The 22,377-nt window shown below is 39.9% G+C and overlaps 1 protein-coding gene across 10 annotated transcripts in view; it reads left to right on the top strand.

The window, feature by feature from the left end:
* The window catches only part of GREB1L (GREB1 like retinoic acid receptor coactivator), a 145,820-nt gene that overhangs the window by 70,683 nt on the left and 52,760 nt on the right, over positions 1-22,377 (top strand). For 3 of the 10 annotated variants that reach the window (XM_068932307.1, XM_068932306.1, XM_068932314.1), the window contains exons 3-7: positions 6,331-6,502; positions 6,719-6,916; positions 15,963-16,139; positions 18,853-19,029; positions 21,250-21,390. In XM_068932307.1, coding sequence (XP_068788408.1) covers positions 6,334-6,502; positions 6,719-6,916; positions 15,963-16,139; positions 18,853-19,029; positions 21,250-21,390 — 862 coding nt within the window. In that variant the 5' untranslated portion in view covers positions 6,331-6,333. Of the gene's footprint in view, positions 1-6,330; positions 6,503-6,718; positions 6,917-15,962; positions 16,140-17,433; positions 17,526-18,852; positions 19,030-21,249; positions 21,391-22,377 lie in introns of all 10 variants that reach the window. The other 7 variants (XM_068932310.1, XM_068932311.1, XM_068932312.1 and 4 more) reach the window with 5 other exon arrangements.

The following is a 22,377-nucleotide window of genomic DNA, read 5'->3' on the forward strand; positions in this document are numbered from 1 at the left end:
TTGAGTAACAAGAAGAGGAACCTTGTGAGGAAAAAATAAGTGGTCTTGATCTTACCCTTCCCTCACTCTGACACACTAATGATGACGTGGATTAAAAGACTAGATTCTGAATGATATTGGATCTTCTCAGAGTTTTCTTCAAATTAAAATGAACAGAAACTCCACTATAAATAGAGTCAGTACGAACAAATTATTCATTTTTCCTGGGAAGATTTTGTGGATGAATTATTTTTCTGTCACTCACCACATAAAAAAAAAAAAAAACTCCTTTACAGTTAGGTTTGAATACTCCTAACATGGACAAAAGCACAATGAGAAGCTCCTCATCTTGAAGGTGCTTGGGCGGGGGGGGGAGGAGAAGGGATCTTACAAAGGTTATGAGATAAGGGAATCTGTTAATGAGAATGGGTCTTGCACTCTTGCATTGACTCACCTATAAGCCTTCCCTCACTGAATGCTACAGTTAATATATACTTTTATATGTATACTTTTGACTTTGAATTTTACACTTTTAATTAGCGTATATGTTTGTTACTGTTGTTGCTAACTGTCATCATTTCTGCTGTATGCATGCGCATGATAGATCCTAATGATGCCCTAAGTGGGAAGGGAGGGAAGACTCTCAGAACATCAATAAGGATGAGATAAATAATAAAAAATGCTTGAGGTAGCTGAAACAACTAGTTCCCAAACAATTTTACAGTGTAAATAGATGCCTGGTCTCTCTTTGCCTAAGATGACCCTTTGAGATACAGGAGCCGTGTTTGGGCCCGGCAGTGCCTTTGTCAAGGAACTTGCTTTCTTTCCCTTTGAAGGGGAACTTTTCTGTGGGGTTAGGCCAGATCAGAACTCAGATTATGTGTTTTGAAGAATACAATTACATCATTAGGTTAAACACAAAGTAAGGACTTGATAGAGCCGACTTAATGGAGGGTGTTTGCATCAGATTCATCATTCACTATCAGGTAATTGTGAAATTGCTTTAAGCCATAACAACAACACTCGCCCCCTCCCTCATCCTCCAGTTCAGTTCCTCTCCTTTAAAGTCTCTGGGGTCATGACCCACCTGGAGGCCAGATATGTGGTATCTGGTATATGGAGAGATCTGATTATGTTTTTGGTAGCAGAGCCTTCAACTCAATGCGTAGTTTTACTGTACAGAGTTATTGGGTAACAATGCCCTTGCCAGGGCTGTTTTTCCAGGTTCGTGTAGGACCAGGGTCACCCACCTTTTTTTCTAACTAGAATGAGTTCACTACATTGGTAGTGTTTACTGTACTCTTAGCATTTGGAGAGTCTGCTGGCATTGTGAGGAAGCTGGGCACTGTTTCTTCTTGAACATCCAGTATCATGTTTCTGCACAAACCTTTTGAAACCTGGATGATAGCACAGGACAAGATTATTTGCTTAAACTGATGAAACTTCTTTGTCAGTTCAGCTTCTGGGGTCGAAAGAGCCACTAGAATTTCTCTGTGACCTTCACCGCACAGTTAAGCGATGCAATGCTAAAAATCAATCTTCTCTGAAATTTTGCATTATATTAGTTCCATTTCTGTCCCTTTTGCTGGAAGCCCTGGCAGTCATAATTTTGCTTTCTGTAATAAATGTTCATATTTAATTTTTTATTAAAATCCGTAGTACTAATAATACTTCTCATTTGTGGTCAGGTTAGTGGAATTTCTTAACTGCCTTGTTCTTGCCTCCTTTAAAGGCCCCAGGTTCAGAGAGGAGGGCTGCCTTTCAGCTCTGCTTGAAGGCAGTTCTCTTAACTCCAGCAAATCTCTGAGTTAATCCTCTGGTTCAGTGATAGACCACTGCAAAGAAGGCACAAAGCAGGCTTAGGAAATCTTTTTTGAAGAAGCACAGTAGCAGCAGAAACAGACAGGATGTGTGGGGTAGAGATCACGATGAGTCGAGATCTGGATTTTTGCAAAGAAGTACCCTCAGAGTGATAAGAGACTGTAGATGCAGGTGATGTGCATGTTAGGTAAATTCTTCTTATTTCATGTTTCATTGCAGATTTAATTTTGCAATTATTTAATTTTATGCCTTCTAATCTCTGCATTTAGGAAAGTTTTAAGGATGTAAAATAAAAATTGTCTGCCTGACCAGGGAGGCAGTATTGGTAAGATAGAGAGGTGGGAAACCTGAAGAGTGGCAGTTACCAAACCAAAAGTTCTTCCTTGTCTGGGGAGTAAGCGGTCATATAAACAGCAAATCTTCCTATACATATATACTCTACGTAACATGCTCTTAGAACGTGCATGTCCTGGAACAGTCCGATCGAAACCAGAGCTGAAGGGATTGCTAAGAAGAGAGTACACTGCAGACCTGGTCGGCAGCTTCTAAATTACATAGGTATTTAGTGGTGCAGGTAAAAAGAAAGGGAAGGGTTGGGATGCTGCTTTAAAGATGTGCAAATGGCTAGTCTCCGGGAATCTAGCAAGCTCTCTACTAAAATAGCTGCAATTAGTGAGCGTATAGATACGGAGGGAATTGTTTGCCCCCAGTTCAAACTGCTTGCCAGGAGCAAGGAGTCGAGCAGGCGCTGGAGTAGCTCCGCCGTTCAGTGCGGAGGGACTGGATACAGGCAGTGGGCCTAACGGTGAGATCTGATGGGTCAGTGCTGACAACAGGAAAACAGGAACGCGAGAGTGGAGAGGAATTCCTCAGTCAAGTCCGACCCCATCTTCTCTCAGACACCGTCAGATAGTCGTCGTTGCACTAAACCTGGGTCCGCCTTTCCCACCCCCCCCCCCCCCGAGCCCATTGACTCCACATCAAATATTCCCAATTCTAGGGAGCACTCGCCTTAATTTCATTCCAGAAAGCACCTTATTTTTTTCTCCCCTCTCTCTTTGCTCCCCAAATACAGGAATGTAGAATAATCATTTCATGTGATATATTTTTTTTTAACAATGAGCATTAATTTAGTTATATTAAGTCATTGTTTTCTGTCACGTTTTAATGCAGACAGGTACGTGTTTGGATAACAAAAATATTCTTTCCGCTTTCTTCTTTCCCTTCTACTTGCACCACTTTATTTTTCCTCTAGACCTTTTACTGCACCCTTAAAAAACACCCCACCACTTTTAAAGCATATGATAAAGCGTATAACAACATACTGCTGTTGCCACTGCTGCCTTTTCTGCCGGTGTTGTGGTGCGCTCAGTGCAAGCTGCCTGCCGTCTACCCTGGGAGGAGGAAAACAAAATTCTTCCCCGTTGAACCAGGCATTCATAGGTAAATTCAAAAGTAGAAACATTAAGGTATTATGTCTTGAATCGATGTGCCCTTGGTTTTTTGGGGAGGTCGCATCAGAATTACACAAACTCGACGGGAGAACAGCTTGCGATCAGAGGGTCTCTTCAGCTCCCCTTTCCCCACAGAGGCAGCTGCTGCCGCCACCTCCTCCTCTTCCTCCTGCCCCTCCTTCCCCCCAATTCCCTTGAACTCCAAATGAGGCCCAGCTGTCCTAATGGCCTCAGGCTCTGTTAGGAGATGGGCTACCTAATTTTGGCTTTCTGGAGCCGAGCTCCTTGGGTCCTAGCTTCCCCTGGCCCAGCACTGCAGAAGCCACCCGAGACGGTCGCTAGGTTTGTCACTTGTGCCGGTGCCACTCAGCCGTGGACTGCTTTCCCTGCTACCTCTGCGTGCTCTGTCTTGCACAAACACGTCCAAGACAAACCTTGTGCCTTCTCCGTTTCCATGCTACAAAGAGACTGATGTTTGCACAAGCTGCAGTTCCTAAGCCTTTACTTGTTATTTCCAGTTTCCTCACAGTCCTGCTTTGTCTTCTCTTGGCAAGCTAGAAACATCCTCCAGTAATATTAACCAGCCTTCTTACATAAATCCATGGCGTAACCACCATCTGCAGGCAAGTCTGTTTGTACAGATTCCGTGAAGGCAAATTAAACAGCTCTGAATCTCCACAATTTTTTTCTCGTGTATATGCTATATTTTATTAGTAGTTTCTCACCAAAATGAAAATTATTGGCATAGATCGTGTACATCCGATAGGTTGTAGAAAACAAGGAGTGCAGGATAGACTTCATGTAGATGATGTTCTGTGGAATTGCAGATTTTCTGATTCTTAGAGGTTAATTTACTTTTATTTTGGGATTTTAATGAAAGTATCTTCATTTGCATGCATTCCTGAAATCCTACCTTATGCTCAGGATACCTGACATGAAATTCTGTCACACGGGAATTAAATTTTATAGTATGCAAATTAATGATTTAATAGTTTGTCATGATTTCACTGAAATTTATGGAAATTTTATCTCTGAGTTCAGTAAAACCAGGTTTCTACTCATTTAGCTGTTTTTCATCTGTTCTTCAGGCTTAATCCTGCTTCAGCAGGACTTCTCCCAGGCTCATTTTGCAAGGGGTATGTTTGTACAAACCCCCTGCCGTTTATAAATATTTAATCAAATTTACAAAGTAAGAAGGACGATTTTTTAAGCTTAAATAATGCATCACAGAAATACCTGTTACATTAAGAAATTGTGTTTATCTTCATATTGGGAAAGGGAAAATGCTGTCGCCCTAAACTTTATTAAAAGCAGGGCTGAGTCAGAGATGTGGAATGACTTGCCAGAGTTGCACAGAGTCTCTGACTGAAGAGGAAGCTGAGCCTGTCTCCCAGATAGGGAGGTGAGTAATTAGATGAGTTTCATCCCTGAATATTTGAGTATTACAGTAACATTTAGCTCTTAAGTATTGGTCTATATCAGGAGATCCCAACCACTGTTATAAGCAGGCTGGCATCATTTCAGCGCCACCTGTAAAAGGGCGACAGACTTGAGCAACCCAGGGATCAACCAGGAATAGAATTGTAGGTTTTCTGAATGCCAACTTATCTTCTTGACCAAGGCCTCTTCCTGGTCCTAGGACTAGGTGACATCTAGTGAAGGGAAGTACAAAGATAACGTTATAGGGATTTGCACTTTTCATCTATTGATGTAACCAGGGAAAAGTTAGCTCTGTTGAAATAAAATTCTCTGAAAATATGGTCTTGTATTCTGAACATTGGAAAGCGTTAGATTATTACTGTTTCTTTGGAGTAATTGTTGTACAGTATAACGACCCAGCGATGTGGAAACTTCTGTCTGTCAGCGAGTCTCCTATCAGCTCATTGTAAGACCTTGCATGGCCCTGCTGCTACTAAGTATTTACGTTTGAGAGTCTCTATCCTAATGGTGAGGGCACAAATATAATAGGCTATGGACTGTAAATTGTCACCTAAAGGGGTAAAACAAGTAATGATCTAAAGTTTTGTTTGTGCTTGAATATTTTATTAAGTTAATGTATTCATCGTTGATGTGAACAAGCTGAAATGTTAACTGTCCAGGTAGACATTTAAATGATTGTTAACACTTTACTAGTATTAAGCATAATGTAAAATAAAGACATTTCACAGCATTTGCTGTATATGGTTTGGATGTTGTTTGTTTGTTTGTTTGTTTTTTTTAAACCGTTGCTGTAAGAGCATGATTAGACAATTGGAATTATATGGATTGGACTATGCCTATAACAAAACCTAAGATGTAAATCGTAGCACTACATTGAAGACAAGGGATGAAGATTCCTGAAATGACTGAGAACTGACTTTCCAAATAATTTCAGTTAATATTCACAGGATGAAAAATTTGAGTTGTTGGATGTCTATACATAGTGGTTTTTCTGCAAACAATACAGGTTGCCCAGAGAGGTGGTGGAGTCTCCTTCTCTGGAGATATTCAAAACTCTCCTGGATGCGATCCTGGGTAATGTGCTCTAGAGGACCCTGCTTGAGCAAGGGGTTGGACTAGGTGGTCTCCAGAAATCCCTTCCAACCTCAACCATTCTATGTGAAATCTGTGTGAAATAGCATGCCCACAAGTAAAGTTGTGTTAGACAATTAGCGAATAAGCCAAACTACACATTTTTAATTTTCGTTGCTCTTTACATTCACTTCTGTAGTATACTCTGAAAATCCTATAATAATAGTAATAATACTTCTATCTACCCTCAGTTAATTCTGTATCAGATGGATTCTTGAGGTTGTAGACAGAAAATGCAGGCAGAAAACAGAAAACTGTGTGTTTGAGATGTGCTAAGATCTGCTATTGAAATATGAGGTTACAGAGTCTACCAGATTCACAGAAATATGAACAGGTAGTACTAGTTAGAGGTGTTATTTTCACAGTATACTCCATTATTAACTCTAAGTCACTGCTAGTGCCTGTCCTGCTGGACATTAAAAATACTTCACTCTTCACTTGTAAATAGTCTGTTTATGCACTTTCCCATCCCCTTATCAACCAGCTGTTTTCTTTGTGTTCTTAGATCATGGGGAATTCTTATGCAGGGCAACTGAAATCTGCCCGGTTTGAAGAAGCTCTTCATAACTCTATAGAAGCTTCTTTGCGATGTAGCAGCGTTGTCCCACGGCCCATCTTTTCACAACTGTATCTGGATCCCGACCAGCCTCCTTTCCTGCCGGAAGGTAACCATGAAAGTATGGCGCATTTCAATTGTCATTTTCTTATGTGAGAAATGGGTGGGATGCTTTTCATTAAAAAACAAACAACAAAACCACACTGTACTTAATTGTGCGACACAAAATCTGAATTTTAGACCTCCTTGAAGAGAGAGAATGGCATGCTGGTTATTTTAAAAGGAGATAGGTGCAAATACTGATGAAATGTTTATTTTATTCTGTGTTCTTGCTCAGATGTGAAACCAAAGGTGGAAGAGTTGGATAAAGAGTTAGTACATCGCTATTCACAAAATGGAAACCTGGACTTTCCTGCCAACCAAGCTGTTAATGAAATGGAAGATGAAGAGGAGGATGAAGACATGTCAGATTCAAGTAGTCCGCCTATTCCATATTCACAGAAACCTGCCCCAGAAGGGTCTTGCACTACTGATGGTTGGTGTCCATTCTTTTACTTGAAGTGATCCTTACAATTACTTGTCAGTTACAGTGTGTTCTTTTTAAAGATAGAAACTCTTGAGCCACGAAGTCTGGAAAAACCGTTTACAGTCAGAGCCTTAGATCTGAGAAAATTTTGAAGACGAGAACTTGTTTCAGGACATAAAATGGAATATATTATTTGAAAGCAGTGTCAGTTGCTGTGGCACTTTATGTTAGTTTCTCAAAGCTCCTTATTGATGACCTTGGTCATCATTGGTTTACTGATGTCAAAGCAGTTTCTTAAGTAAGCATCAGTATGGCTGGTTCTCAGTCCTTAAAATTTTTATCAGAGTGGTTATACATCAAGGCTTCTCAAAAATGTTGGCAAAACTGGATTTTGTTGCTTCCAAGGAAGAGGGGCCTGTCGTCGGCAGAGGGAAGAGTCTGGAGAGAGAAAATGGAGATTTGGTGTTACTTCAGCTCCCAGGGGGATAAGAAGGACGAAATGTTTGTTGCTGGTAGGCGGGACCTCCTTTCCCCGAAGGCGGTCATTTACCTCCAGTTCCTTTTATAGGAACAGCTGCAGTAGCCAGCCTGTCCTCAATGGCTGTGGCGCCTTATAAAACGGGTCGTGGAAGCATATCTATTTTGTCTTTCCCACCTGTCTGCTGTCCATTGCTTACTTGCCCTGAGCTGTCCTGATTATTGTTCCAGATGAGCAAAATTTTTGACAGTACTATTTTGGCTTTTGTTTTTAAATATGTTAAAGAAAGGATCAGATGGTTATGAGTATGCCTATTGGACTAAGTAAACTGTGTAGCTGGTTCATCTTATCACATAATTGTGATATTCTGAATATATAACTGTTCCTTAAAGAAAGGAAATCCATTAATATTTATTATATGGGTTTTTCTTAAAAACAACCAACCTCCCTCCCCGCCTAGACTCTTGAAAACAGATAACCCCTTCCCCTAGACCCTAAAACCGTTATTAAAGTTTTAATCAACATCTCCCTGAATTATGGGCTTCCTTGTGTAGAGGCCAGAGAAAGCTGTGATTTGTCGAATGGTTTTATACCTTACTGTAGCGTGTGGTTACATGCAGTCATAGAAGTAAGCCCCAGTTTCTGCTAATCTTTGGTGTTAATTACTAGAAAAAATTTCTAAACATTGACATTTTTGCCTTTGCGTCTTCTGATTGCAGCTTACATAAGCCTGTTTGCCCTCTGTAACGATGTACATCCAGTTCCCTGAAATACAAAGAAATAGAAAGACTGGCTACTATGGGAAGCTAGGGGAAATTGTTGAGAGAATTTGTTATTCAGTTTTAAGTTAGTGACTGTGAATAAGAGGTTTTGCTGTCTTTCAGGGGCTTGTAATTTAGAAGGAGCAGAGAAGGAGAAAGTATAGTGTGATGTATTTGTAGGAAGATATTTTCAACAGAGAATAAGAATCAATAATGGCATTGTACAAGTTGCTGCAAAATCTCCTTTGGAGACCATGAACAGTTCTGATCACTTCTGTTAAAGAAATGCAAAATAAACTGGATGGGATGCAGAGGAGAACCAACAGGATATTAAAAAGGAAGGCGTTATCTCATAAGAGCCATTTTGCCTGCCTGAACAAAAACTGAGGTGACATATAATTAGACCTTCTAAATACATCCAGGAAGAAGAGCTAGTCATACCAACAGGGACCTGTAGCCAGAAATCTAATGGGTGCATAAAATGGTTGTGAATCCATCCAAGTTAAAAGTTGAGAATTCTTTAACTGTTAGTGACAGAGTTCTGGAAGAGTCTTTCAGTAGCAGGAATAGGGACAAAAACCTTATCTGACTCCAAGGCCACCATTTGTTCAATTGTGAAAGAACTTTTTATATGACATCAGGAAATTTTTTTAGTCCTATACACCAGGCGTTCGTTCACGTGTTCTTGTGGTCCCTGGTTGCGTCCACATGCCCGAAGATAGGACACGTGAATTTCCGGGTAAATGCATATATCTCTGGTTAAGAGGTGACCTTTTCCTTCATATACAAACCGTGCCACATTCACCAATACCTTTGCCACCTCTGCTCTGGATAGCTTTGCAAAGCTGCCCTGCATGACGTGGCAGTGCAGGTAGGTGCTCAGCTATCAAGCGCTGACTGCAGTAGAGATGTCTGTGGTGTAGCTGCAAATTCCATGTCACAAGATTATGCTTAGTTATACTATAGTTAACAAAGTATATTAATTACAGTTTGTTCTTTAGTACGTCCTGGAAGAAGAAGACTTCAGATATGCAGTTTTGTGTTTTAATTTTTCATCTAAGTTTTTTATGATCAGGGTACCCTGGAAGGAATTTTCCTATATTATATCCTCAGAATTTGAGGACTGTTCATTACTCTTCAGTCAAATTTGCAATTTTGAGTTTACAAAGCCTGTCTCTCTCTTCAGTGTTTTCCTCAAGGAGCTGACTTAAGAGAAGGGTTTTCTGTACCTGGAAAAGTAAAGGAAAATACATCTTCTAAAACATTGCTAATCATGTGTCGGGACAGTTTCGTTTAAGTGTTTAAAACACTCAAGTTCCCAAACATTCACTCTGCAGACCATACTCAGTAAGGTATTAATTTGATAGATCACCCTTCTTCTCATGCGTAGGTCCTTCCAGAGACATAAGTCACAATTACTGCCATTGTTTACATTCCTTATCTTTCTTACTTGATTCCAAAGATAAACAGCATTAGGAAAATGTTAAACAATGCTGTTAGACTAATTGAAGTCACTGTAGCTGTTTGGATGCTTTAAAATGAGCATGTATTTAATTGCTGATCCAAGATGAGAATCTAGGTCCTAGAACCTGCAGTTACAGTTCTGCTTGCTGCAAAACCTGTCTCCCAGGTTTTAACACCGATTGGGTAAAATTTCTTCCCTTTTAAGGTATTGGTGCTGTTTGTTTTGCTGAAACCAGGATTTATGCCATAATCGTATTATTTTCTGCAGTGATCTGTTCCTTATATTCAGGTGGCTGAGTTGTCAGTGCTTGAGGTAGATCTTACTGCTTTTGTTCATCAGTTAAAAAATAAATACTTCACAAGTGTCAGTTTAGTTGGATGTTCTTTATCAGCGGGGCATAATATCAGATCCCTAACTTTCCTGTTAATTAGTCATTGGAAAGAGCAAGTGCGTTTGTAGTTGATCCTCATTATTAGCGATAAAAATAAAGGCTTTTAAATCAAGAATAGTAACAGTGTTTCAGGGATTCACTTATTTGCGGGCTTTTCTCTGCTCAAGATGAACTTTTGTGAGTAACAAAAGGTTTAAAGAAAAATACTTCGTCATCATAGAAGTATCTCAGATATGCGACAAAAGAATAGAAGAAGCTGTTCTTAACCACTTGTTTACTGTAGCTTTAAAATAGGCTATTTCTAATTTGTGGAATAGCATTTTATGCAAGATGTGTGAAACACAATAGTAGCACCTTCCCTTTGTTAGTAAATCCTCAATTTACCTGATGCTTAAAGAAGGGCCAAGGTAGTTTCAGAGCCAATTAGGTAAGCAGGTACTTAACACCTGATCAATTACTGTGAAGTTACAATAGCAAGTGACAGTGACCTGTAATTCATATGTAGTTCTTGGAGGCTAATTTCTTATGCAAATATCCCATTTATTGCAGTAGAACAAGGGGTTGGTACCCCACGTTAAAACTGCTTTTTGTTACTGGTGGGGGGAAAAATTTCATTTTTAACAAATATACCAGGACTTGTAGCTGTCAGTAGTTCTGTGGACACATTTTCATTTTCAGGAGGATCAAACGGTATTAAGCTAAATGAAGTGATGTTGGAGAATGCAAATGTGCTTCTCAGAAGCAAAAAACTATTGAATTTTCTTTCAAAGAAATGCAGATAATGTCTGTAAAAGCTATTCATTATTCTGTTTTGTGGCTGCTCTTGGTATTTGCAAATCTCTAATCAGAATATAAATGCCTTCTCTCTCTATCTCTTTTTTTTTTTTTTTTTTTTAAACAAAGCTGAGATTCTGAGGGGAGATTTTTTTTTTAATGCAACAGCTCAGATGTGTGCTTTTAATCTTGAAGGTTATATTTTGATAAACAATTTAATAAAGAGAAAATGTTTTTCCGGTGGCTCAGAGGTTTTCTCCTTTTCATGCTTATGTGTCCGTATAAAGTACATATATAAATGTGAATAACACTAAAGTGCCATTCTTTTTTCTTGAGTTGCATTTATTAGTGCTGCTTGGCACAGCCCTTTATGTGCAAACTTAATTACAAGTGAATAGCTATGCAGTGTAAATGGATTTTTGCATGGCCAAAACCTTAAAGTTGGATGTGCAAGTTACGCTTTCACAGAGAGATCGCGTTTTGTCTTTCCTAATGTTGAAATGGATATATTTCATAGATTATTAAATATCAATGCATAATCATGCAGAAGAGAAAAGAAAAGGTTGGAGTCTCCAAGTTGCTTGTTAGCTAGAAAAATACATCTTTATAATTAGAATGCAACAGAGAAAGTGATTAATCCCTCCTTCCTCTCCCTGCAGTGAATTACTTGCTTCCACATAAGTGGTTCTTGCATGGAATTTTCTGATTTAGTTTAAAAACGCAGCAGGAACTAAATACAGGAAGAGTGATTTGCAGTGATTGCAGATCTGCATTTCTGTGAAAGAAAATCCAAGACTTTTACTGCACAACGGCAGATATGCATTCTCTAAATACCTCTCGCTGTAAGTTCCCTCCAGATGTACCTGGCCAGACTCCGCAGCCTCGCCGTGCTGCTGTTGATGCAGCTATGGAGCAAACAAAAGCCCCTGAAGGCTCTGAATTTCTGTTTGTGCTGCCCCCTGTTGCTGCTGCCTGCTCAGGATTGCTTTCCTCAACGCAGAAGGGGAGCCAGAGGAAATTGCTTTTAGGGCCAGTGCTCTTGTTTGGCTGGCTTCCGAAGAAAATGAGATTTATGCAACTGCCTGCATGTTTGGCGGCCTGTTTGTCAGGAAGCCGGTAGCTCCTTTCAGCCCCATTTGGCAGAAAGGTGGAGATCTTAAAGATACTGAACTTCAGCAAGATTTGTGAAGTCCAGGAGCTGGTTAGACAACATCAGTGTCCCCAAACTAGTGTCCCCTAAGGCAGAAGAGTAATTACACCTCTCCTCTTCCGCAGCCTGGCCATTCATTGGGCATGTGCTGGCCGGTCGGTCTGTGCGCACGCACCTCTGGACTAAAGACCTCACTGACCAAAGCAGACAAGGGTGTAGGAGAAACCTGGGAAAGGAGGACAAAGAGGGACATAGGAGGCCTTTGGGAGTACTCTGGGTGGAGTAAGGGCAGATACAGGGAGTGAATGGTAAGTGTTGTTTGCAGGTTAGGCAGGATGCAGCATTTCTGCAGTACAGCCCTATGGGTCCTAAATGGTGAGGAACATTAAACGTGTTCAGATCCTTTCAGGGAGGAGGTTGCTATTGCCTGTGATATCAGACTAGGATGCACAGCTTTGTTTCGATAGGGACTGGTAAGATGTTACTGAGTAATGCTCATCACCTTGTTAAGATGTCTTGGTGTGTTTGTTAGGGTTCTCCCATTCCTGCTCCCCAGGGATTCATCCAAAATGGTGATGTGCAGCTGTTCAAAATGTAGCTGAAGGTGTTTTGCCAGCACAGCTTCCAAATGGCTTCTTAGCCTGGGTCATAGCAGGGTCCTTGCTCAGCCCCAAATCCCACGGAACACTGGAGCGCTGCTCCAATGGAGTGGGACGTCGAAACCCACAAACATCCAAAAAGGCTTTAAGTTTCTTGTATGATGTTCAGCACCCTGAATGGCATGCGTCCATTCGGAAAGCAAGTCCGTATTGAAACATAACTGTTACCAAGGCTGACAACCACAATCCTGCTGTCTTTGACGTCCTCGTGTTGCTATCAGCTAACAGCTCTTTCAGAAACCTCTTATTAGTCACTGGGTGCCCTTTATTGAGAAAGTTTTTAAGGTCGAGACAAGGCTAACCTGAAATTCTTAAAGACATAAGTTTAAATCTGTCTCCAAATCTTATCACACTTGTTTCATAATCCTTATCTACCAATTTCATGCTTGCCCACATTGTCAACAGTGGGTAATTTTTCTATTTTAAATCTAGATGTAGAGTGGTATTTTCTAAGAATGTCAGATACTCAGATTTCACTAAACGCCTAAATATTTAAGGCTCGTTTTGAAAATTCTGGACATGGTATGTCAATCCAATAAACGTTTTGAGTAAGCAGATTTTATTTTGAATTTAAGGGGTTTTTGTTTGCATGTTTGCCTACAACTGGCTTTTTATAAATTACATTGAAAAGTCTAGTCACTACTTAGACTAAAACTGTAATACAAACATGTTCTGTATCTTCTATTCGATTAGGATTAATGTGTTTTTATGGAGTACACCTTCCTGGCATCAAGTTACATCTAAACAGAAAGAAGAAATTTTGTTTTACATATTCAGTTTTAATACTATTTTTAATGCTTTCCCCCGCCCCCAAAATATAAGTTCCTTCTTGCTGGTTAATAATCATTAAAATACGTTGATTTGTAAATAAATAAAAATTGTGGGCACCTCATTTTAATTCTTTGGTTGGAAAGAGGAGTGAATGAGGGGCAAATTCTCCAGTTTCTCCAGGGCAGTTCCAGGCTAGCTCTCAGCTTTGAACAAGCTGTTGCTTTAACTGAACTAATTGAATAAACTGAAGAAAATATTCAGCCAAGAACTGTCATAATTTCAGCAGATTCTGTGTATAAGCACAAGACTGAACATGTGTCGGGACATGTTTTTAACAAGTTGCTGCTTGCTGGGAAGTTTATGATAACTGACTCTGCATTCCACTTTGTGCATGCTCTTTGTCTGGTAGTTTTGAGATGAAAAAAAATAAATCTCGAAAAAAATTTTACTTCTACCAACTTTGCTAAAGTTTTAAATTGTGTGTTTTATCACCTGTAGGTAAGAGTGCAGAAACACATATTAATAGCGGTTCAGGTGGCTCTTGGTTAAGCTGTGATTTCATTGTGCTCCCATATGCTTAGTCAGTGTCTTCTTCCAGGGGCTTGAATTTTTCTTTAAAACTTCTGTAACAACTATGGACTGCTTGAATAATATTTTAAATTAAGTGTAATCAATATACATTAATAGCTTAAATCTTAATAAGTAATGCAGTAATATCAGTATATCTGTTTTTAGCAATAATGTCAGAACAGTATACATTATTATGAATTTGATTTTCTTTATTTTGAAATACTGACTCATGCAGATGCATGTGTTGTGTACATCAGCGTATTTGTATGGTTGTAGCAAAAGAGAGAAGGTCCACAGAGGAAGGTGTGATATCCTTGGACTCCATACTTACCCTGAGTAGGGGAGTTTGCCAACAGCTACTGCTGAGAGAGGTGCAAGGGCAGGTTCTTACTGCTGGAGCATCGTTCTTGCAGCTGTAGAAGTGAGAACTGGAGGGGAACACAACACATAACCTTAATAAAACTTAGTAGTGCTTTTGCTAACTTATGTCCAAGGGACATCAGAAAGCCCCTTGAGATTATATCCTTTGCTGTGAAGGAAACCACTTGACTTACTTTCTCTGGCACCTGTTATTTCCTTGCTCAAAAATAGAAATTGCTCAAGAAAAAGAATATGATGGGGCTATACGAATATGCTGACTGCAAAAGTGACAGGTGACTTTGGTCCCTGTAAACCCAGTGCTGAAGTTAACTGAAAAGTCTTTGAATGTTGTTGTTATTGGCTTAGTCAAAAGAAGTCCAACTTTGAAGTCGGCTTTGGTTTGAGCAACAGATTGGACCTGATGGACCTCCAGAGCTGCCTTGTTTATTCTGTGATCCTGTCCCATCCAGCCTTTCATGAATCCCCACCGGGGCTGTTTTGAGGTTGGCTGGCAAGCCTGGAAGAAACCCTGAGCCCTGTCGCCCTGCCTGGCCAGAGCTCCAGGCTGCTCTGCCATGTGCTTGTTGGGTCCCCCCATCCTGTCACCTATTCGTTGCCTCATAGGGAACAGAGGAAATTCACCCTTGTCCCCAGTTTTACTCGCTCCTGCCCCTGATTTTACCCCTGTATTAATGACCACTATGGGAAACAATGTTGTTATTTTGTGGGTATATATCTATTTGGGCGGGAGGCGAGGGAGGATGTAATTTGAGACTTGAAATGTACTAGCAGAAAACATGCTGTACATCTCTAAAAACATACCTAGCAAAGAGATGTCTGAATAAGCTTCTTTAATTAAAAAAAAAAAAAAAAAAAAAAGGCGAGGGGAGACAACAATGCTAAAAGCTTTCTCAAAAACCAATACCTGAGTTGTCTGGAATCGGTATAAAATTGTGGAACAGAAAGACAGTGAAAATAATAGGTTCTTATTTAAACAATGAATTGCTTCATCTGCTGTTTGGTGGAAGCCTTAAAAATGTATAATTTAGAGACAAATTAGATTTTAAAATAGATTTCCTTTAGTAGTCTGTACTAAATTTAAATCATTCCTTTTTATGATTCCTTTGTGTTATTTAGTGATGAATGTGTACCAATGTCAGCCTATTACAATAAAAAAAATTAAAAATTGGTTCTCTTGAAAAGACTAAGCTGAAATTCAGAATGAATACATATTCTTTGGGATGTTAAGAAAGCTGGTTTGTTACAAAATCACAAATTTTTCTTCTAAGTTTTAGTGTTTGGGAAAAATTGGCAGCTTCTTAGCCATTTGGTATCTAGTCTTTAGCCTTATTTAGATTTATTTCTCTTCTCTGGTGAATATGTTCAGGATCTCTTTAAAATAATGTTTGTCTGTCATCTCTGAAACCCTGAGCTAGTGGCTGTTACTCTTTGTTGAGGACTCACCCGAATGCTGTTGAAGGCAGTGGGATGTTAAGACAGTAGAATGGTGAGATACTGCCTCAATTTCCTCTACTTCCCTTGAAAAAGATAAATTTAAACCTCCAGTTACAGCTTCAAGTTGGGGATGGAGCCCTATTTGTTTGCAGCTGACGCAAAGAAGAAAAATAAAGCATATCTTTCAAAGATTCTCTGTTTTGTTCTGTTTTGTTTTTTAGGTTTTTGTCAAGCAGGCAAGGATTTACGGTTAGTATCTCTGTGCATGGAGCAAATTGATATCCCAGCAGGCTTCCTGTTAGTAGGAGCCAAGTCTCCAAACCTTCCTGAGCACATTCTAGTCTGCGCTGTTGACAAGCGGTTTTTGCCAGATGATCATGGAAAAAATGCACTTTTAGGTAAGAGGTTTTTGTTCTTCTTGCTATAATAATTCAGAGAGAAAGTCATTTCAAAGTTACCTAAAATCATTTCGGCTAATGACCTTCTATTAGAAATATGTTGAGGAGAGGCTTGTTTTTATTGAATTAAATCCGTAGCTGAACCTGCCTTAAAAGCCCATTTTAAAACAAGTCCCTGATTCTACAGCTAACTGCAATGGAAGCTTGGTGATGTCTGTGTGGGCAGAAGTCAATTGCAGCCCTGGAATGCTAAATGTGAAATATCCATATACTTTTTATCTCTACTGATGCGTACAGCATTTTCATTTAAGAAGAAATATGCTCATACAACTGTGGAAGATGAGCTATCTATTTTCTGTGGATTAAGGGACAAATTCTACCCTTGGCTCCACCAGGAATATTATTGTCAGTCAGAGCTCTGAGGGCGGTTTGGCCCTCAAAAACTAACACGTAGCTAAAAATCATTTACGTCCTAACTGGTTAAATTTATGAGCTTTCAGAGTTTAATACAAGAATGTTTCTTGGTGGTTGAAGACAGGCATATATGCACCTAGATTTCCTGCTTGGCTCACAACTGGTGCTAAAAGTGATTTAGTGTCTTTTGGCCCCTTTAGTCTGTTTTGAATTCACTTTCTCCTTTCTCTCCACAGTCACTGTGCTGCCTAGAATATAATCAGAAAGACCTTTCAACAGGGAAGAAATTACAATAAAGCATAATTACCCATATTTAACCACACTACTCAAATTCTGTTCCAGACTAGCAGTGTGTCATGTAACTATTGAAAACACCTTGTGGTACTTACCACCTTCGGTATTATTTCTCTCTTACACCCATTTAAAATGCTACTGCAAACCTTTCAGACCTATTGCAGAAATCTGACCAGCTGGGATCAAGTGGGAGCTGTGATGTGGTGTGTCCGTGCTGGGTACAGCTGAGGAACGGGGATCTGGGTGCACTCTGGGGTGCACACTGCCATCCTCAGAGGAGCTGCTCTCCATTGAGCAGGGGAAACGTCAAGAAGCAATCAATAAGGAACATCTGATAGGCAGACAGATGGTGTTTAGTGTTGATCAAATGTAGTAGTACTTGTCTTTGTTCGTAAGCCCCTCCAGAGCTTTGTCTCCGTCTGTCATCTCTGATATCATTTAATACTGAGCCTGCTGACTCACAACTCTGCTCTGGCATTGCTGCTGATGATTTTTTAAGTATTTCTAGGCCTGCATAACTGGTACTTAAGAGCAAAGAAGTGGCTCAGTAACTTTGTGAGACCCTGATGCCTACTTCTGGTAACAGGTTGCAGGGGAGAAGGGAAGAACTCGTTCTGTGCCTCCAGGGGAGAAACAGGATGAAGAAGTCCACTCTTGGGCATCCTGGGCAATACCATGGTAAAAGATGATAATGAGACATAGTTAGGGTAAAGATAATGGCTTAATTAACAGCATTTTATGGAAAACAGTTTTGTCAAAAAGACTGCGTATCTTTTTTCCGTGAAACTACGCATTTCCCTGATGAGTGTAGGAAGCAGTACTCTATGAGGTGCTTGGCATCATGCAAAATAATGGTACCTACTACTGTGTTAGTTCTTTTAGAGATCTTGAGCAGACTGGTAAATTGAAAAAACAGAAATAAAACATTTCTATTAGTTTCTTCTTTGCCCAGCATTATTTTAAATCATTATTTATGATCCAGAGAAGACAAAATATTTTTTCGTTACAGGTTGAAGGTGAATCAGAGATTAGTGGAGTGGCAAATAAGCCAGCAAAGTTTAATTGTACAGCACTAGATAATAGAGGAACTGAGCTTGTTGAACCAACAGGGGTTTTCAGGCAGACAAATGCAAGACCATCCCTTTCAGAATATGCCATGTGCTTGCTCTAGGATATCGCAGGCTGCTTCAGTCTATGTGCAGCATTCCCATTAACTTAGCTGTGGATACCACTGGAAATGGAGGGTGTTAGATAATTCTCAGTCCGGACGTCATCCTCCAGACCTTAATTCAATGAAGCCATGAAACAGTGCCAGTAACACTGCAGTAAAGCGGTCTTCTGCATACTTCTTTATTCCTAAATCTGTTACTTTCATGCAGGTTTTTAAAAGCATTCTTAACCACTCCTAAGTTTCGTTGTGAAAATCTAAACATTTGACATTAAACGATTCCTTTCAAGATTTAATAAGGTATAAGGTTCACCTTGATTGGAGAGCGCCTTATGTAAGGTGTCTCAGAGAAAATTGGCTAGGTACAAAGGTGGGCTTTAACCGTACAAAGTTGCAGTGGATACAGTGGATTAGCCACTGTTTTGAGAGAGGGAAGCAAGCATACTGCCTGGAGCCCGCCTATTTATGTGTCCAAACGAGGAAGTGAAACAGCAAAAATCACCAAAATTTCCTAGCCTGTCATCATAGCTTTTCTCCTCCTGCCAGGTAGTTCGTCCTCTCTGCACTGTGTAGAGGGGAAGATTGCTGGCAGATTTTTGGTATATGTTAGTATGACTTAGAAAGAGAGAACAGTTTCAGGAAAAGCTGAGATTAAAATTTCTCTGACTGCTTCCTGACATGCATATGCTGAGCAGGGCACCTACAGTAGCTGTCTGGCTGGAGGCCTTCAGTCAGTCTTAATTAGATGTGCAGGTAGGTTAAAGTGGCCTTATTCCTAGTGAATACCAGAAATCATTTAATTTGTGTGTATACCTTTTGCTTCATTCTCTCTTCCAGGATTTTCCGGGAATTGTATAGGCTGTGGAGAAAGAGGATTTCGGTATTTCACAGAGTTTTCCAATCACATCAACCTGAAATTAACCACTCAACCAAAGAAGCAGAAGCACTTAAAGTACTACCTAGTAAGAAGCTCCCAAGGTGTACTGTCAAAGGGACCCCTTATTTGTTGGAAAGGTAATTAAGGTGCCCATTCACTTAGGGATTTTAGATTATATTAATATAATATTGAAGAAAAAATTGGAAGGTATCATTAAAATGTATGTATTAAAAAGAAATTATATTTCTCTACTAATTAAAGGCAGTGGAAAAATCCCTACTGATTTCAGTGAAGTCTGGGTCTTTCCAAATAAGTCTTTATAGAAACTGTCCAGTCATAAATGGTCTTCCTGCATCCCCCTATGCTTTCCCTGGGAGCCTTAAATCAATCCTTCTTGGGATGTGGAGCCATCTTAGTAAGAGAAATAAGGTTCCTCAATCTGCTAATTGTTTTCTATGCCTAAAGCAAGATGACTCACAGCCAGCACTCCAACATTAGCTTTCCCCTCGTATTCATCCTAGCAGGTGCAATTCAAAAGGCAGTCTGGTGCCTGAAGATAGCTAGCACACTATGCAATTAAGAAAGCTCTGGTCACTGGTCTCAGGGAAAGAAGAAATTGTGCATGCTCTTGCCGTTTACTGTGTGTTTTGCGCTGTGGCTTAGTCTCTCCTGGAGCAGCAGTTGTGATCCCAAGGGAAGGTAGCCATGGGTTCAGTTACTGGTGGCTGCTGGGTTTCTGAGCTAGAGCTGTGCAAAGACTAAAGGATGGAGTGGTTTGCCTATTTGCTGTCTACTAAGGGATTTGCATGCAGCCTGCCTGCCTTCCTCAGTTGTGGTTTCACTCAGTAAAGACAGTGGCTCTGGTGCCTGTTATTCCAAAGAGGATGATGTAAGGAGAGGAGAAGCTCGAGAGGAGGATTGAGATTCGCATCTGAAGAGTCACATCCTCACGTGAATGGCACCACGTCACCAGAGCGAGATTGTGTCACTGAACCGTATGAGAGATTATGGTCCTGGGTTAGTTTGTGGTTCAAAGGGTGCCTTTGGCTTCAGCTGCTTTTCTAAGTTACAAGTATAATTTACTGCTACTTTGAGAGGATGTTTTTGTACAGAGCTTTTTGTAAAAACTATGAAAAGGTTTAATTTAGTAGTCTCCTTTTAAAGTTACAAATACAGAAAAGGGAAAACCTTATTTTTCATTATTTTCCCATGAGTTATGGAAGGGTTTGTCCACGCAATACTGCACAGTCTGATGCACCGTTTAGCAAATTGTTCATTGGAACATTTTGTTCTGTCTGGTGATTTTCATATGTAGTACTGTTGGCGGTAGCCGCTAAATCTGTGGTTGGTTAGAGAGTGTAATCCACAGTCACGCATCGTGTTATTCCTCTATATGCACATTTTTTGATTATAGAGAGTAGTTAGGCTACTGGTATGCTGAGATGCACAGGAGAAGAATAGAATCAGCTTTTGGAATTATTTCTCTGAAGTTCCTGATGTTCATGCAGTTGGAGTTAGCGCGTGACCTGGTAAATGCTGTCAGCAGTAACTCACATGAAAAATTATTTGAAACCTTCGTCTGATCACAGATGTAAATGTGCTGAAGAGGTAGAGACCAGGCTAGCTCTTAGTGTGATGTACTGATTGCAAATGTTTTGAGCACCCCTGGAGCTTTATAAAATTAACCAAGAATTTTGACCTTGTGGGCATCATCTCAGTAGGATCTGTCCCCATATTGGTACCGTCCGTGTGGTTGCCCTTCACCTAACCACTGACCTTAAAGGTCTGATTAGAAGAAGAAAAGTGCTCTTAAACTCTCCCGTTCTTTTCAAACAAAACCTGATTAGATCTGATTTTAAAAAAGGAATTAATATGTAAGTGTCAAAGTCGCGTTCTCCTCCCTCAACTCAGTTTTCACCCAGACAGACAGCTACAGGGATAGGATGTCCCTAAATATTTTGTGGAGACATACTAAGAATCTGGGATTCGGCATGATTTTCCTTTTAAAGGGCAACAGCATACGATGGTTTGTATAAAGGTTTTGCCGCAGAAGTCGCCGAACGTTTCCAGGGGTACGTCCAGTACTTTCAGATCTCTTGGAAGCTGAGAACTGAGAGCTCTTGCCATTTTGCAGCATCTGGTGTGTATTTGCCTGGCACTCTGAACGGGCCCCAGGGAGCTTTTCGTAATTAGGAGACAAAGTTGACTAGACTGAGCGCGCTGTATTTCCATTGAATGCTGCCATTTGCTGCTGTTTGTTTTATGTGCTGTGCATGCTTTTAACATTTTGTCACCTTTCGCCACTGTGTTGCTGAACTTCCCTACTGGAAGGCAGGCTGTGTTAATATGTACTGTAGCTGCTTCATTTCCAGAGTGTAGAAGCAGGCAATCATCTGCTGCTAGCGTCGCTGCTAAACCAAATTCTTCGGTGTCACCGTCCACGACCCCAGAGGGTGGATCAGCAGCTAATGGATACAAATCAGGGTTCACTCAGACAGGTAGGAGCTGAAAGTGCTATAAAGATAACCATTGGGGGTGGTAAGTTAACCAACAAGATATTGCTGGCTTAGGGATGCCATAAGCAAGTGGGTATTTACCTCAAGTCATGTGTAAGTTACAGCTGGGAGGATACCTTTCAAAATTTGCTTTGTGAAAGATTAAGACCCCGGTGAGGTTGAAGATTAGCTTAGTTCTCATACAAATAGCCAATTAAAAAGTATTAAAGCATCTTTTGATTTTAATTTATTTGATACTTTGTCTCCTGGCATTTGTTTCATTTAATTTTTCATGGATTTCAAAAGATTTAAGTTACACACGTATAGTGAGCTGTTTACTTAGTCTATGGAATAAGTCATTTGCCTTGAAATGAAAAAAAGAAAGAATTCCCTTTGGGGACAGCTTTTATTTATCTATTTAAACTTTATTTTACACAAGGGTGTACTTAAAATAATAATTTCCCCATGCCCACACCCTGGTTTTGTGTTATGGAAGCTAGCATGCATTTTAACTGTGCTAGAAAGCTATAAATGACATACTTAAATGAGGAGAAACAATATAAATTAAATGGACATTGGCTGACAAAGAAGCAGCATCTTAATTTCATTGATTGATTGATTGATTTATTGCAAATAGCTACAGTGCTTTTCATCATGCTTTTCTCACATTGCTTTGTTTATTGCAGCTTTATCTATACCATTATATGTTTTTGTGTCTGTCTATACCGTTTCTTGGAAAATTAAAAATTGGTGAAAACTTTTTGTTTAGTTGTCGTAATTGGTTGATTTGTATGTACCCGAACATGCATTTCTGTAGAATAATATGAAATGCAGATGGAAAACAAGCTTGTTACAATATTTTTTTCACTTACAAGGAAAGTTAAGGAAAAATGACAAACAAAAGCTGAACATTTACATTCTTATGAAATCGTAATCACTGATCAGTATGTTCAGAGACACTTTCCCCAGGTGGTCAACGCTGTTTGTGTT

This window comes from Struthio camelus, chromosome 2 (assembly GCF_040807025.1).
Source record: "Struthio camelus isolate bStrCam1 chromosome 2, bStrCam1.hap1, whole genome shotgun sequence".
Taxonomy (NCBI): Eukaryota; Metazoa; Chordata; class Aves; order Struthioniformes; family Struthionidae; genus Struthio; species Struthio camelus.